Below are 18,124 nucleotides of genomic sequence, written 5' to 3'. Positions count from 1 at the left end.
ATGCGTTTTTCTGAGAGGCATCAAGAGCTCCGCCAGGAAAAAGACTTAGATCTCTGGACACCTCTCCCACAGTCTCCATTGCAATCTGCGCCTAGGCCTCCCGCCGAGGAGGCCATGCAAGTGGATCGGTCTCGCCTGACCCTGGAAGAGAGGAATCGCCGTAAGGAAGAGAATCTTTGTCTGTACTGTGCCAGTACCGAACATTTTTTGGTGGATTGCCCAATCCGTCCTCCACGTCTGGGAAACGCACGCTCGCACCCAGCTCTCGTGGGTGTGGCGTCTCTTGATGCTAAGTCGGCTTCGCCACGTCTCACGGTGCCTGTTCGGATTTCTACTTCAGCCAGCTCTTCCCTCTCAGCCGTGGCCTGCCTGGACTCTGGTGCCTCTGGGAATTTTATTCGGGAGTCCTTAGTGAATAAATTCCGCATTCCGGTGACCCGTCTTGTCAAGCCACTCCACATTTCCGCGGTCAACGGAGCCAGGTTGGATTGCACCGTGCGTTACCGCACGGAGCCCCTCCTAATGTGCATCGGACCTCATCACGAGAAAATTGAATTTTTTGTCCTTCCTAATTGCACTTCCGAAATTCTCCTTGGACTACCCTGGCTTCAACACCATTCCCCAACCCTGGATTGGTCCACTGGGGAGATCAAGAGTTGGGGTCCCTCTTGTTCCAAGGACTGCCTTAAACCGGTTCCCAGTACTCCCTGCCGTGACCCTGTGGTTCCTCCTGTAACCGGTCCCCCTAAGGTCGTTAGGGACTCTGCCTGCCACAGGAAATGCCTCTCCCCCCCTCCCAGTCCCATCAGGCAAGCCTCTGTGTCCCCTCATGGCCCTCGTCCTGGTGTCACACTGCCCCGTGCCAGGCCTCGCCCTCTGCCCTCCCTCCCCATTCCTACTCCTGCTGTTTTGCCTGCCGTTGAGGAATCCCTCCATCCTTTCCCGGTGTCCTCATCCCAGGGGAGGCAGTTACCGGACAAAGAGAAGGGGAGACCTAAGGGGGGGGGTACTGTTACGCCTAGCGCTCCGGGTCCCCGCTCCTCCCCGGAGCGCGCACGGCGTCTCTCTCTCCGCAGCGCCCCGGTCGGTCCCGCTGACCGGGAGCGCTGCCCTGTCATGGCCGTCGGGGATGCGATTCGCACAGCGGGACGCGCCCGCTCGCGAATCGCATCCCAGGTCACTTACCCGTTCCCGTCTCCTGCTGTCATGTGCTGGCGCGCGCGGCTCCGCTCTCTAGGGCGCGCGCGCGCCAGCTCCCTGAGACTTAAAGGGCCAGTGCACCAATGATTGGTGCCTGGTCCAATTAGCTTAATTGGCTCCCACCTGCTCCCTGGCTATATCTGAGCTCCTCCCTTGCACTCCCTTGCCGGATCTTGTTGCCCTTGTGCCTAGTGAAAGCGTTTTGTGTGTCTAAAGCCTGTGTACCAGAACTTCTGCTATCCACCCTGACTACGAACCTTGCCGCCTGCCCCCGACCTTCTGCTACGTCCGACCTTGCTTCTGCCTACTCCCTTGTACCTCGCCTATCTTCAGCAGTCAGAGAGGTGAGCCGTTGCTAGTGGATACGACCTGGTCACTACCGCCGCAGCAAGACCATCCCGCTTTGCGGCGGGCTCTGGTGAAAACCAGTAGTGACTTAGAACCGGTCCACTAGCGCGGTCCTCGCCAATCCCTCTCTGGCATAGAGGATCCACTACCTGCCAGCCGGCATCGTGACAGTTTGGAAGTTGGATCCGACCATTTTCTGTCCTTATGGTGTCCCATGAAGATAGACCTTTTTGCCTCGTGCCTCAATCATCAACTTCCACTATTTTTCATTTGGCGACCAGACCTGGAAGCACTGGGAATAGATGCGGTTTTGACAACTTTGGCCTCAGGACGCTCTATACACATTTTCCCCATTCTCCTTCATTTCGAGGGTACTTCTCCAGGTTTGGATTCAGGAATCAGCAATTGTCTTAATCACTCAATGGTGGCCTAATCACCCCATGGTGGCCAACTCAAGCTTGGCTTCATTGGTGCACACAACGGCAGTTGGATCTCCCGTTCATGCACCTTTAGCCCACATTTTGAATGTCCTATCTGATTCTTTTGACTCAGGCATTTCCTATAGAACTATTAATGTTTATAGGTCTGCTATATCTTCAGCCCACGCTCTTATCGATTCCTTCCTGTTGGTAAACATCCTTTGGTTTGCCGTCTTATATATGTATGTAATGTATAATTTACTATGCCATAGATACAATAGCTTTAAACTTGCAACGATAGGATCCTCCCGTCTGAAATAAAATTAGTTATTTTCCTAACCCTTGTGACGGAAAATATTGATTTTATGAAGAAGGTAGGCGAATATCATCCCTCCCTCTATTTTAACCCATCCCGATATTCTTTTACTCTTATCTTTCAGAATATAAATGGCAGACTACAGACAAGATGTTTTCCTACAAGATCCTAGGATCATCGGTTCACCTCCATCCTATATTGTTCCTGATGAAGTTCTACTAGTTGAAGTGTTTTTCTTCTACATACACCTTATTTCCGGATTCGCATGTCGAAAGAGGAAAGATGGAAGACTTCTTTCTTCACATGTACTTATGATATACTTAATGTTATTGCTATTTGAGCATTAAAGAGAGATTAATGCAATGATAGGAGCCTCCCATCTTCATAAAATCTATATTTTACATTACAAGGGTTAGGAAAATCGCCAATTAATTCATTTAGGACTTGAATACAAATAAATGGACTTAGCTGTGCCAAATGGATTATTGATAACTTTTTTTCGGCCCCCGGAATACACCTTTAAAAAAGGGCTTTTCTTATCTGAGTAATTTATCCTCTATTTACAGGATAGGACACAACTTGCCCAGATGGGAAAACCCCAGCATCGCTTGTGGTTTATGGGAATTGATCTATAATGGGGTCCATGAGATTCTGTCGGTGTTCTTTTTTTTTTACAAAAAGAATAGCATTGCATGCTGCACTATTCTTCAAGTCAAATATTACAGAGGCTTATAACAGTAGTGTAAACAGAATCTTATCTTGTACAAAAATAAAAAATGTAATGTGATCATTAACATGATGTGAATAGGACCTAAAATGGCAATAAATGGCAAATGGGCAGTAAGGACGCACTGGATCCATGCCCATTTGCCATTTATTGCTCCATATTTGTTCAGTATCCCTTTCTGCCAATTGCCAGTCTTTGGGGGAGATTTATCAAAAACTGTGCAGAGGAAGAATGGTGCAGTTTGCTTCTTTCATCTTTAAAGAGACCTGTGAAAAAATGAAAGAAGCGATCTGATTGGTTGCCATGGGCAACTGGGCAACTTTTCCTCTGGACAGGTTTTGATAAATCTAACCCATTGTCTCTTTGATGCAGTTGTTTAGTTTCCTCTTGGTGCCCATTTTAAATCTATTACCCCTTTAGCACCCTTCTGTCATGGAAGATCAATAAAAGCGGCACTAAACAGAAACATTCTAAAGTGGAATTAAATGGCAAATAGGTGGTAAGGGGACATGCCATTTAACCCCTTAAGGACTCAGCCCATTTTGGCCTTAAGGACTCAGACAATTTAATTTTTACGTTTTCATTTTTTCCTCCTCGCCTTCTAAAAATCATAACTCTTTTCTATTTTCATCCACAGACTAGTATGAGGGCTTGTTTTTTGCGCGACCAGTTGTCCTTTGTAATGACATAACTCATTATATCATAAAATGTATGGCGCAACCAAAAAACACTATTTTTGTGGGGAAATTAAAAAGAAAAACGCAATTTTGCTAATTTTGGGAAGTTTCGTTTTCACGCCGTACAATTTACGGTAAACATGATGTGTGTTCTTTATTCTGAGGGTCAATACGATTAAAATGATACCCATTATTATATACTTTTATATTATTGTTGTGCTTAAAAAAATCACAAACTTTTTAACCAAATTAGTACGTTTATAATCCCTTTATTTTGATGACCTATAACTTTTTTATCTTTCCGTATAAGCGGCGGTATGAGGGCTCATTTTTTGCGCCATGATCTGTACTTTTTTTGATACCATTTGCATATAAAAAACTTATAATACATTTTTTATAATTTTTTTTTAATAAAATGTATTAAAAAAGTAGCAATTTTGGACTTTTTTTTTCCCGTTCACGCTGTTCACCGTACGGGATCATTAACATTTTATTTTAATAGTTCGGACATTTACGCTCGCGGCGATACCAAATATGTCTATAAAATTAATTTTTTACGCTTTTTGGGGGTAAAATAGGAAAAAACGGACGTTTTACTTTTTTGTTGGGGGAGGGGATTTTTCACTTTTTTTTTACTTTTACTTTTACATTTTTTTACATTTTTTTTTACACTTGAATAGTCCCCATAGGGGACTATTCATAGCAATACCATGATTGCTAATACTGATCTGTTCTATGTATAGGACATAGAACAGATCAGTGTTTTCGGTCATCTCCTGCTCTGGTCTGCTCGATCACAGACCAGAGCAGAAGACGGCGGGAGCCGGAAGCAGCAAGGTGAGGGGACCTCCGTGCGGCGTTCTGAATGATCGGATCCCCGCAGCAGCGCTGCGGGCGATCCGATCGTTCATTTAAATCGCGCACTGCCGCAGATGCCGGGATCTGTATTGATCCCGGCACCTGAGGGGTTAATGGCGGACGCCAGCGAGATCGCGAGCGTCGGCCATTGCCGGCGGGTCCCTGGCTGCGATCAGCAGCCGGGATCAGCCGCGCATGACACGGGCATCGCTACGATGCCCGCGGTTATGCACAGGACGTAAATGCACGTCCTGGTGCGTTAAGTACCACCTCACCAGGACGTACATTTACGTCCTGCGTCCTTAAGGGGTTAATCTTCTTAGACAGTTATTGGCCTCTTTAGATCTCCTTATGGCCTGGGTGTCCCTAAAGCCCCAAATAACTGGCCTTCTATGTGGCGCCTCGGCCCTGTCTTGTATCCAGACTCTCAAGTATTGATACAAACCCATGTGATTACCTCATTGTGGTGGTCTGTATCAATATTAAAGAGTCAAGACACAAGAATTGGAGTTAGCTCTTCCCTTCCACAGAGAATCTGTGGTCAGCAGCAGTTGCTGAGCAAAGAGGGCAGTGGACATAGTAAGTTGTACCCAATTTGTGGTTGACCCCCCCCCCCCCCCCCCACTCCCCTACAGCTGGTGCTATGTGTGACTCCCGGGGCTGCACGTAGCTTAAACATGTACAGGAGGATTTACCGTATTTTTCGCCTTATAGGACGCACCGGCATATAAGACGCACCCAATTTTAAAGGTGCAAAATCTAGAAAAAAAATTCTGAACCCAACAGTGATCTTCAACCTGCAGACCTCCATATGTTGCAAAACTACAACTCCCAGCATGCCCGGACAGCCGTTGGCTGTCCGGGCATGCTGGGAGTTGTAGTTTTGCAACATCTGGAGGTCCGCAGGTTGAAGACCACTGGAGGAGGTAGTACTCACGTGTCCCCGCCGCTCCGGACCCATCACCGCTCGTCACCGCTGCCCTGGATGTCGCTCCATCGCTGTCGCCGCGTCCCCGTGGTGTCCCCGACGCTCCAGACGTCTCCTTACCCGGGATCCAAGCTCTCCGTCGCCGTCATCACGTCGCTACGCACGCCGCTCCTATTGGATGACGGGACGGCGTGCGCGACGACGTGATGACGTCGAAGGAGAGCGCCGGCCATGCAGGGGATTACGGCACGGAGCAGACACCGAGGAGGCAGGTAAGGTCCCTCCCGGTGTCCTGTAAGCTGTTCGGGACGCCGCGATTTCACCGCGGCGGTCCCGAACAGCCCGACTGAGCAGCCGGGTTAGTGTCACTTTCCCTTCGGACGCGTCGGTCAGCTTTGATCGCCGCATCTGAAGGGTTAATACAGGGCATCACCGCGATCGGTGATGTCCTGTATTAGCCGCGGGTCCCGGCCGTTGATGGGCGCAGGGACCGCCGCGATAGGTGTGTGTATTCACCGCATGAGACGCACCAACTTTTTCCCCCCCAGTCTTATATGGCGAAAAATACGGTATCTATCCAGCCACTCCAGGACTTTGGCACGAGAAAGTTGTTCAGGACTATATTGGGCACTGCAGGTATTCTAGCGTTAATGTAGTGATAATACTCTATATTTTGCAGGCACTGCAATCATGATTTAATTATTTTTTAAATAAAGTTGTGTTTTTAATGTATAATCACTCTAAAATATTAGGACATGTTGGTTTGGTAAAAAAAAAAAAAGGACAATACTAAAATTTCAATTTTACAAACATTTGAAAAATTGTTTATAAAGCTCAATGTTAATACACTGAGAAGTAATAGAAATAGCAGGTAGTGATATACATGATATACAGTATATTGCATTATCCTTTTCCCCAGTCTATTGCCGGGCTCTTTACTGTAGAAGGTTGTCACGAATTGTCCATAGTCACATCATCCAGTATTGACTTGTGTGGCGTGATGTTCAGCTCACACCTCGCACCATTGCGCGGATGTGTTGTAGTCACTTCAGTACATTCAATTTCAATTCATGTTTTTACAATTAAGATTTGAGTTTTGCTAATGCAAATATTATTAGAAGAAGATCAAGATTTAAGTCCCACTTTTCTCTGGTAGACATGGTCAAAATGGCTTGTTCTTCTTAAATTGTTTCACCAAGTCACTGAGTATCTCCAGTCCCTCAATAAGTCCATCCCCGGTGGTGGCACAGCATCCTTGGACATGCCATTGGTGTCCTTTCATCTTCCTTAGCCCCAGCTCTTCAGCCAGTTCTCCTGGTCTCCTGGCACCAGGTAGATCTTGCTTATTGGCCATCACCACAAAGGGGACTCCTCTCATTTCATCGCTCTCCAGGATGGCGCTGAGCTCTGAGGTGGCCTCCAGAAATCTCGTTGGGTCGGCACTGTCCACCACAAATATGAGCCCATCTGTGTTTTTATAGTAATGATTCCATAGGGCTCTGATCTTGTCCTGACCTCCTACATCCCACACGGTGAAGGTGACATTGCGCATGGGTTCCACAGTCTCTACATTGAACCCAATGGTGGGGATTGTAGTGACTGTCTCGCGCAGCTTTAGCTTGTACAGGATAGTTGTCTTCCCGGCAGCATCCAGACCCAACATCAGGATCCGGGCTTCGTATCCAGTGAACTTCATTAAAGTTTGTTGAAGGGTGCTCAGGAGAAGACCCATAGCTGGAGAATGTTTTCTTCTCTGAGAACAAAATGCAGATTGCTCTGATGCTTGTGCATTCTATTAGCAGACTTCACCTCTATTTATACACAATTCTTTCACGTGCATTCCTGTCGGTGCTTATAACAACCAGAGAAGCTTGTATCTCATTTCCTGCTTGCTCTGTCATTCTGTGCTGTGTTGGAAGATTTCAGAACAGTCTGCTATGACAGCGACACAGGTGAGAACGACAAAGGAAGTGATCTACTGAATAATCTGAGTTTGAATACCTGCAGCTTTATTGTAATCAGTAAATACAGATGGATCATTCTGCATATGGCACCATTATACAAAAAAAAAGTAAAAATAAAAAACTTTAAGCGATATACTGTACTGGTATAAAAAACTTGGCTTTGTTTGAAAGTACACTGCTCAAAAAAATTTAAGGGAACACTTAAACAACACAATGTAAGTCAAGTCAAGTCACACTGTCCACTCAGGAAGCAACACTGATTGACAATCAGGTTTTGCATGTTGTTGTGCAAATGGAGCAGACAACAGGTGGAAATTATAGGCAATTAGCATGACACCCCCAATAAAGGAGTGGTTCTGTAGGTTGTGACCACAGACCACTTCTCAGTTCCTATGCTTCCTGGCTGATGTTTTGGTCACTTTTGAATGCTGGCGGTGCTTTCACTATAGTGGTAGCATGAGACGGAGTCTACAACCCACACAAGTGGCTCAGGTAGTGCAGCTCATCCAGGATGGCACATCAATGCGAGCTGTGGTAAGAAGGTTTGCTGTGTCTGTCAGTGTAGTGTCCAGAGCATGGAGGCGCTACCAGGAGACGTGGAGGAGGACGTAGGAGGGCAACAACCCAGCAGCAGGACCACTACCTCCGCCTTTGTGCAAGGAGGAGCAGGAGGAGAACTGCCAGAGCCCTGCAAAATGACCTCCAGCAGGCCACAAATGTGCATGTGTTCACTCAAACGGTCAGAAACAGACTCCATGAGGGTGGTATGAGGGCCCGACGTCCACAGATGGGGGTTATTCTTACAGCCCAACACCGTGCAGGATGTTTGCCATTTGCCAAATTCTTCACTTGCGCCTTGCGTTCTTCACAGATGAAAGCAGGTTCACACTGAGCACATGTGACGTGATGCCTCTGGAGACGCCGTGGAGAACGTTCTGCTGCCTACAACATCCTCCAGCATGAACGGTTTGGTGTTGGGTGGCATTTCTTTGGGGGGGGCGCACAGCCCTCCATGTGCTTGCCAGAGGAAGCCTGACTGCCATTAGGTACTGAGATGAGATTTTCAGACCCCTTGTGAGACCATATGCTGGTGGTTGGCCCTGGGTTCCTCCTAATGCAAGGCAATGCTAGACCTCATGTGGCTGGAGTGTGTCAGCAGTTCCTGCAAGAGGAAGGCATTGATGCAATATACTGGCCCGCCCGTTCCCCAGACCTGAATCCGATTGAGCACATCTGGGACATCATGGTTCGCTCCATCCACCAATGCCACGTTGCACCACAGACTTTCCAGGAGTTGGCCAGGTCTGGGAGGACATCCCTCAAAAGACCATCCGCCACCTCATCAGGAGCATGCCCAGGCGTTGTAGGGAGGTCATACGGGCACGTGGAGGCCACACACACTGCTGAGCCTCATTGTGACTTGTATTAAGGACATTACATAAAGTTGGATCAGCCTGTAGTGCGGTTTTCCACTGTGATTTTGAGTGTGACTCCATATCCAGACCTCCATGGGTTGATAAATTTGATTTCCATTGATAATTTTTGTGTGATTTTGTTGTCAGCGCATTCAACTATGTAAAGACGAAAGTATTTCATACGATTAGTTCATTCACTCAGATCTAGGATGTGTTATATTAGTGTTCCCTTCATTTTTTTGAGCTGTGTATATTGTTATCAGTACTGATGAATGAAAGAGAGTTTCCGAAACGTGTCAAATGACAGATACAAGCATTTGGGGATTCCTTCTTACAGCCAACAACAAGCCCTCTTACATATTCATTCATTCATATACAGTGGTCACTCAAGTTACAATATTAATTGGTTCCAGGACGACAATTGTATGTTAAAACCATTGTTGAGATGTTGAGACCATAACTCTATGGAAATCTGGTAATTGGTTCTGAAGCCCCAAAATGTAATCCAAAAATAAGAAAAAGTGAGGATTAAACAAAAATAAGTACCGTATATACTCGAGTTTAAGCCGACCCGAATATAAGCCGAGGACCCTAATTTCACCCCAAAATCCCAGGAAAAGTTATTGACTCGAGTATAAGCCTAGGGTGGGAAATACATCATCCCCCCTGTCATCATCCAGACCCCCGTCATTAACACCCTCATCATCATCACCCTGTCATCATCCCCCCTTCATCATCACCGCCTGTCATCATCCCCTTGTCATCATCCCACCCCCCTTCATCATCCCCTTGTCATCATCCCACACCCCCCTTCATCATCCCCTTGTCATCATCCCACACACCCCCCCCCCTTCATCATCCCCTTGTCATCATCCCACACCCCCCTTCATCATCCCCCTGTCATCAACCCACCCCCATTCATCATCCCCTTGTTATCATCCCACACTCCCCTTCATCATCCCCCTGTCATCATCTCACACACCCCTTCATCATCCCCTTGTCATCATCCCACCCCCCCCTTCATCATCCCCTTGTCATCATCCCCCCTTCATCATCCCCTTGTCATCATCCCACACCCCCCCCTCATCATCCCCTTGTCATCATCCCACACCCCCCCCTTCATCATCCCCTTGTCATCATCCCACCCCCCCCCTTCATCATCCCCCTGTCATCATCCCACCCCCTTCATCATCCCCTTGTCATCATCCCCACCCCCCTTCATCATCCCCTTGTCATCATCCCACCCCCCCCCCCCCCCTTCATAATCACCGCTTGTCAATGTCTGATACAGTGGTCTTCAACCTGCGGACCTCCAGAGGTTTCAAAAATACAACTCCCAGCAAGCCCGGGCAGCCATCGGCTTTCCGAGCTTGCTGGGAGTTGTAGTTTTGAAACCTCTGGAGGTCCGCAGGTTGAAGAACACTGCGGCCTTCGACATCATCCAGACCCCCTACCCCCCTTTAATTACCCCCTTTAATTATGTACTCACCTCCGCTCGGCGGGACGTTAGGGTGCGCTGGTCCGGAGCTGCAGGACTGTCCGGTGGGGAGGTAGTCCAGTGGGATAGTCGTTCCGGGCTGTCCATCTTCCCCGGGGGGCCTCTTCTCTGCGTTTTTGGGCCCGGAATAGAGGCGTTGCCTTGACGACGACGCAGAGGGATGTTGCTAATGAATGTCCCTGTGCGTCGTCGTCAAGGCAACGTGACTATTCCGGGGCCAGGCCCGAAGCGCGCAGAAGAGGCCCCCCGGTGAAGATGGACAGCCCGGAACGACTATCCCACCGGACGACCTCCCCACCGGACAGTCCTGCAGCACCGGATGAGCGCACCCTAACATCCCTCCGAGCGGAGGTGAGTATAAAACTAAAGGGGGGTGGTGAGTCTGGATGATGTCGAAGGCCGCAGTGGTCTTCAACCTGCGGACCTCCAGAGGTTTCAAAACTACAAGTCCCAGCAAGCCCGGACAGCCGATGGCTGCCTGGGCTTGCTGGGAGTTGTAGTTTTGAAACATCTGGAGGTCCGCAGGTTGAAGACCACTGAGGACGGAGAGTTCACTCGAGTATAAGCCGAGGGGGGTGTTTTCAGCACGAAAAATCGTGCTGAAAAACTTGGCTTATACTCGAGTATATATGGTAGATATCTAATATAGATAATGCAAGTCCTTACACATAAAAGTAATAAAGATCTGCTGGGAGCTGTAATCACTGTCTATGTAGAGGACAGGAGCTTCTTCAGGGTCCTAAAAAAGTAACATGGAGCCGCCCTTACCTGGTGTCCAAAGGAGCAACTAACCCTGGCACAAGTAAATAGTACAGAACATGTAGTACCTCCCTGTACTGTAGGGGGCGCTACCAGAAAGCCAGTCAGTGCATACGCTTCAGTAATACAGGTATTTTACCAGTAAAATGCCCATTCTGATTGGTCAGTTCTTCCGGCCATTGACATGTTTCCCAGATCTGGACTGTCTGTAGCATTGTATGTTGAGTCTGGTTTCAAGTCAATGGTCCAGAAATGACCATTGTATGTTGAAACTATTGTATGTTGAGGCCATTTTAAGTTGAGGGATCACTGTATCTCTAAAATGGGGTTTATAACAGAATCCAAAATGAGGAATAACAACTACAAGGCATGCATGGCCTCAACTCTAACTGAACAAGTTAGTGAATGACAAGACTCAGGTAAAACTTCCTTCTACCTCTTCATGCATACAACCTACTGATCATCCAGTATCTGTATCATTTCACCAACTTCTGGGGGTCCATGATGTTTTACTAGCGATTTGACTGTTGTATCCTGAGATTACATATTTTCCATATCCAGATATATTTTATTTTTATATATACAACAAGTAGCTTCTACCCAGCTTTCCACAGATCTCTAAAGTTGATTAACATATATATTTGCTGACAGAGCCGTCTCCAAACAGAGATATGTTATGACTATCACTATTAAATGGGCACTATCATTAAACATTATTTTGAATATTTAATTCTTGATGCCAAATAAATATGTTTTGTAATTGGCTTCCATAAAAAAAAACAAAAAAAAAAAAAAAACAAACAAACACGTTTTATGTTAGTTTTTCGGCTGTATACTTCTGGCTATCAGGGGTCTCCCTTCTTGGCCAGAACACAGACTAAGCTGCACAGACTAAAAGCAGAACAGAGCCTCAGTGTAAGATACACAGACTGAAAGCTGCTGCACAAAGCTTGAGGTCTTCTATTCATCAAAGAGCTGCAACTATGGCGGAAGTGGTCCCCAGCAGGCATGACATCGCTGAAGCCTGCTGGGGGACCACTTCCGCCATCGTTGCAGCGCCCTCTTCTGCTGTGAGATTTTACTATGTGAGCAAGAATAAAGATACACAGCTTTTTAAAGCTCTGTATTTTTTTTTTTAAAGGGCGAGAGGGGTGTTAGGAGTAGTTAGGGAACATAGCTTGAGTTAGTTTAGAAAGTTTATTTAGTGACAGGTACTAAAGTGTACCCATCAGATCCAACAAAAAACATTTTTTAAATATATCACTCAGTACCTAATCCTGACCATGTACATCTAATTTTTATGTGTCTAGCACCTTTATTTTTTTTTTATTACACTTTTAATTTAGCTCACTAGTCTGAATTCCTCTCAAAGGGAGGGGGCGTGGCCTCACTGTGCAGGTCTCCGCCCCCTCCCTCAGTATGCTGTCTGCTCACATCTCCCCTAGCATTAGCAAAACTACAACTCCCAGCTTGTCCTCACTGACAGTAGCGGGACACAAGATGACAGTGGGAGGATTTTTTCTCCAGCTCTGAGCCCTGCGCTCACAGCTGTCAATCAAGGAAGTGTGTCCATGACATAGGTGATGACGCATGGACACAGCAGGACTAGTATGTGTCCAATCAGGCAGGAGAGGCAGTTGTTTGACTGGCTTTTTCATTATGAAATACTGAACATTTTCTAATGAAATCAATTGCAAAACCTATTGGTTTACATCATCAAAAGTTTTTGTATCTGACAGTGCCCATTTAGGGTTTTAATTTACTTTTTTTTATAAGTTTTTTGGGATACCAATATGCAGTTTGAACTGAACTTTATTTAAATTAATGTGCATTTTTGTATCTGTATGTTATGTAATTGATTCATTTTTGCGTTACACATTACTATGGGGATATTGGGGGGAGATTTATCAAAACCTGTCCAGAGGAAAAGTTGCTGAGTTGCCCATAGCAACCAGTCAGATCGCTTCTGAAAAGGCCTATGAAAAATGAAAGAAGCGATCTGATTGGTTGCTATGGGCAACAGGATAACATTTCCTCTGCACAGGTTTTGATAAATCTCCCCCATAGAGCCTACCCATCATTTTTCTTTACAGATCCCTGAATACACTCAGATCTCAGATAAGACCCCTCTATTTTTAGTTCCCAGACTAGGCCAATAAATTGTAGGACCTCTGACCCTAATAATGATCACTAAAGCAGTTAGATCTGCAGGGTCACATAGCATTTAGGGAAATAGTTTTAAAGGGGTACTCCACTGCCCCAGCATTCGGAACATTTTGTTCCGAACGCTGGGTGCGGGCTGTGAGGGTCGTGACATCATGGCCACGACCGTCGTGACATCACGCCACACCCTCTCGATTCAAGTCTATGGGAGGGGGCATGGCAGCTGGGACAGTGGAGTACCCCTTTAAAAGGGCAGTTATAGGGTAATGCCTGCATCCCTGGTAGTCTAGGGCAGCAAAGAGGTTAGTGTTTTTTTCAATGGTTGTCTAGGATGGTCAACGTGTGTACCCCTAGTGGTCAGAGGATAGTAAGGGGTTAACTAGTGGTCTAGTGCAGTGAAGGTGTTACTGTCATCATTCGTGGCGTCCATCAAATTCTCATAGTGTCCTGTCAGAATTTAAAGGGAGTTATTTTATTTTTATTTTTTTTACTTTGCCAAAAGAGCTGTAAAGTTAAAACATTAATGCAGTTCATAATTTAGGGGGGAATTTATGTACATGACTTACGTACACTGTTTTCTATGGTGTAAGTGTTTCTTACGTGTGACACATTTATCATACTATCACAGGGGGGTTCATAAATTTGGCTCACATAAGCAAAAACCAAGAAATGACTTCAGAACACCACTTTGTAACACCACCTCTTCTCCTCTGTGACTTTTCTGCTCTAAAGCCGCATTTGTGACAAAAAATGTGCAAAATATGAAGTCTTTGCTGAACCACAGTGCAGTCAAGTCCTAGGTGTGTGTCTGGAGTCCAGAGGAGGCCTAATGGAAAGTCAGTCAAGCAGCCACAAGTCTACAAGTTTACTACCCCCAGGTCCAAGTCAGAGCTGGTAAGCTACAAACGGGGTACAGTCAGTCAATGTCAACCTGTCTTCAGTCAGCGTGGCCTGCATCAGAATTGTCCCAGTCCACTGCAAGTCCCCGCAAGCCTTTTGGTCTGTCTAGTTCAGTAAAGCTGTCATTGTTCCGTAACTTATCATTATTGCCCCCGTGCCTAGCCCAGGATCCAGCAGTATACCTTCGGGTGGTATTGAGGATAAACCACACCATGGCGTCACGAATAGTGTTGAGCGCGAATATTCACAATTTTTTTCCCCCACAGAACACATCACAGTGATCTCATCCCTCCCTGCTTCCAGCTTGTGGCCTAAAGAAGGCTCTTATACTATTTACTGTATTAGACTGGAGAGCAAATATTTGCAAATATGAGAATATGCCCATATCCCCATATATATAGATATGAGATAGATAGATAGATAGATAGATATGAGATAGATAGATAGATATAAGAGAGATAGATAGATAGATATGAGATAGATAGATAGATAGATATGAGATAGATAGATAAATACATAATAGATAGATATGAGATAGATAGATAGATATGAGATAGATAGATAGATATGAGATAGATAGATAGATAGATATGAGATAGATAGATAAATACATAATAGATAGATATGAGATAGATAGATATGAGATGGATAGATAATAGATAGATAGATATGAGAGATAGATAGATATGAGATAGATATGATAGATATGAGATAGATAGATAGATAAATAAATACATAATAGATAGATATGAGATAGATATGAGATAGATAGACAATATAGATAGATAGGTAGATTTTTTATCACCATGCGCATTTACGCAAAGTGAAAATAACCGTGAATATATCGAATATGCAAATTTTGCGAATATAGGACGAAGATTCGTCTATATATTTGAGAAATGTCGCGAATTCGAATATGGCATATACCGCTCATCACTACTCCCGAATACAAGGGGTTAATGCCATCTGCCCCTAGGGTAATTCCATCTGCCCTCATCACACCCTCTACCACACTTGTAAGTAAATAAAGCAATACATTCTGTTTTCATGTGACTGTTTTAGGGGTTAAATTTGACTCCTCCACAGAGCCCTTTGTGGATCTTTTTTGCAACCTGACAGCTGGGTTAAAAGTTCAATCCTTTTGCGTTCATCTGAACAAATAAAGTTTTTTTTTTTTGTATGTGTATGTGTATGTGCCGATTCCAGCACGGAGATAATTGCATAGCACGCTGATGACTGGGAGGAAGTAGAGAGAAGTAGGAGGAGATTGGGATCCTGTGTCCCGAATATGAGATGTTTCTTACCATTCACCACTCCTTTCACATTTCTTTTTCAGAAGAGGACATGGGCGCCCTGGTGAGCAGAGTACAGGGGCTGTGTGGCAGGTCGAGGCTCCGAAAAGCTTCTATTGTAATAATTGGACCATCTGGTAGTGGAAAAACCACAATTCTGTACAGACTGAAGCTGAACGAAACCATAAAAACCGTACCGACGTCTACCTACATTACGGAGACCTTGGACATCTTCGAGGACGTGTCCCTTTTAGTATGGGATGTCAGTCTCGGAGCAAAGGGGGGACCCTTAAAAATTCACTTTCTGGACAACCGGCAAGGCTTTCTGTATGTAGTGGACAGTACAGACGCTACGACATTTGATGACGCACGTGAAGAGCTCTTCTATCTGGTGAATAGGCTCACGGAGCACTTGCCATTCATTGTACTGGCCAACAAGCAGGATCTCGATGGGGCTTGTAGCCCTTCTGAACTTGTTCACCATCTAAAACTTGATAAATTAGCCAGGAGGACATGTGATGTGTGCGGCTGCTCTGGCGTCACTGGAGAAGGTCTACGCGAAGCTCTAGAGAAACTGGGCAAAATGATAAAGGAAAATGAAGAGCAAAGGCAGAGGAGATAATGGGGGAGATTCATCAAAACCTGTCCAGAGGAAAAGATGACCAGTTGCCCTTAGCAACCAATCAGATCGCTTCTTTCATTTTTGAAAAGGGCCTCTAAAAATGAAACGATCTGATTGGTTGCTATGGGCAACTGGTCAACTTTTCCTCTGGACAGGTTTTGATAAATCTCCCCCGTTGGGGGAGATTTATCAAAACCCGTCCAGAGGAAAAGTTGCTGAGTTGCCCATAGCAACCAATCAGATCGCTTTCACTTTCATTTTTCAGAGGCCTTTTCAAAAATGAAAGAAGCGATCTGATTGGTTGCTATGGGCAACTCAGTAACTTTTCCTGTGGACAGGTTTTGATAAATCTCTCCCCCCCCCCCCCCAATGTTTTTTATAATGATAGAGGGAGGTCCATTGTCAACATGATGTGGTTGACCAACGTATGTAAACACACGAGGAACCTGCCTGTTACACAGACCCCAAGGAGCGACCATGTAGCCAGGTCATAACCAAAACCGCCTTGGAGCTGAACAAACTACCAGGCTTAACTTTCTTGGACCTCATAAGTTCCTATTTTCCATCCCCCTTGGATCCCCTCCCAAGGATAGTTAAAAGGGTACTCCGGTGGAAAACAACTGGTGCCAGAAAGTTAAACAGATTTGTAAATTACTTCTATTTAAAAATCTTATCCCTTCCAGTACTTATCAGCTGCTGCATACTACAGAAGACGTTCTTTTCTTTTTAAATTTCTGTCTGACCACAGTGCTCTCTGCTGACACCTCTGTCCATGTCAGGGACTGTCCAGAACAGGATAGGTTTGCTATGGGGACTTGCTCCTGCTCTGGAAAGTTCCTGACATGGACAGAGGTGTCAGCAGAGAGCACTGTGGTTAGACAGAAAATAAATTCAAAAACAATAGAACTTCCTGTGGAGCATACAGCAGCTGATAAAGTATTGGAAGGATTAAGATTTTTAAATAGAAGTAAATTACAAATCTGTTTAACTTTCTGGCACCAGTTGATTTTTACATTTTTTTTTCCCACCGGAGTACCCCTTTAAAAGTCTCACCAGCTGTCTGGTAGACATCTTCTGGTTTATAGCTAGATCTGTTTTATTATATATTATATATATTTTATTGTTATATATATATTGATTATATTCAGAAATTTATTTGCAATGATATTTCCGTGATGCCCTTCTGCTACATTTATTACAAGCTTAAAGGGGTACTCTGGTGGAAAACTTTTTTTTTTTTTTTTTTTTATCAACTGGTGCCAGAAAGTTAAACAGATTTGTAAATTACTTCTATTAAAAAAAATCTTGATCCTTCCAGTACTTATTAGCTGCTGAATACTACAGAGGAAATTATTTTCTTTTTGGAACACAGAGCTCTCTGCTGACATCACCAGCACAGTGCTCTCTGCTGACATCTCTGTACATTTTAGGAACTGTCCAGGAACTGTCCCCCCTGTTTTCAATGGGGATTTTCTCCTACTCTGGACAGTTCCTAAAATGGACAGAGATGTCAGCAGAGAGCACTGTGGTCATGATGTCAGCAGAGAACTCTGTGTTCCAAAAAGAAAATAATTTCCTCTGTAGTATTCAGCAGCTAATAAGTACTGGAAGGAATAAGATATTTTTTTAATAGAAGTCATTTACAAATCTGTTTAACTTTTCTAGCACCAGTTGATTTAAAAAAATAAAGTTTTCCACCGGAGTACCCCTTTAAAACAATAGCTTCCTATGCATTTGCTAATAAAAATGGCCTTACTTGCAGTAGCTCAGAATGCCACAACGTTTCAAAAAATCTGATTATGGTTGTTATTGTGTGACCGCTGCAAAATTGTTTGTCCGCTTCCTATATAGAAGTATGTTAGATAGACTGGTTGCTAGAGATATAGTGGGAGATTTATCAAAACCTGTTCAGAGGAAAAGCTGCCCAGTTGCCCATAGCAACCAATCAGATTACTTCTTTCATTTTTAACAAGACCTCTGCAAAATGAAAGAAGCGATCTGATTGGTTGCTATGGGCAACTGGTCAACTTTTCCTTTG

At 45.0% G+C, this 18,124-nt stretch overlaps 2 protein-coding genes across 5 annotated transcripts in view; one reads left to right on the top strand and one right to left on the bottom strand.

Moving 5' to 3' along the window:
- Window positions 1-16,113, top strand: part of LOC130296819 (uncharacterized) — a 94,035-nt gene extending 77,922 nt beyond the window's left edge. For 2 of the 4 annotated variants that reach the window (XM_056548819.1, XM_056548818.1), the window contains one exon: window positions 15,509-16,113. In XM_056548819.1, the coding sequence (XP_056404794.1) occupies window positions 15,517-16,086 (570 nt within the window). In that variant the 5' untranslated portion in view covers window positions 15,509-15,516 and the 3' untranslated portion in view covers window positions 16,087-16,113. Of the gene's footprint in view, window positions 1-12,983; window positions 14,167-15,242; window positions 15,429-15,508 lie in introns of those variants that run through there. The other 2 variants (XM_056548815.1, XM_056548816.1) reach the window with 2 other exon arrangements.
- Window positions 6,298-7,376, bottom strand: LOC130296825 (uncharacterized). Its single transcript, XM_056548824.1, has one exon. The coding sequence runs from the start codon at window positions 7,203-7,205 to the stop codon at window positions 6,636-6,638; it is 570 nt and encodes a 189-aa protein (XP_056404799.1). The 5' UTR covers window positions 7,206-7,376; the 3' UTR covers window positions 6,298-6,635.
- Window positions 16,114-18,124: the final 2,011 nt, after the last annotated feature.

This window comes from Hyla sarda, chromosome 12 (genome assembly GCF_029499605.1).
Source record: "Hyla sarda isolate aHylSar1 chromosome 12, aHylSar1.hap1, whole genome shotgun sequence".
NCBI lineage: Eukaryota > Metazoa > Chordata > Amphibia > Anura > Hylidae > Hyla > Hyla sarda.
Note: the sequence above shows the minus strand (reverse complement) of the source record. Positions and strands in the feature narration are given on the sequence as shown.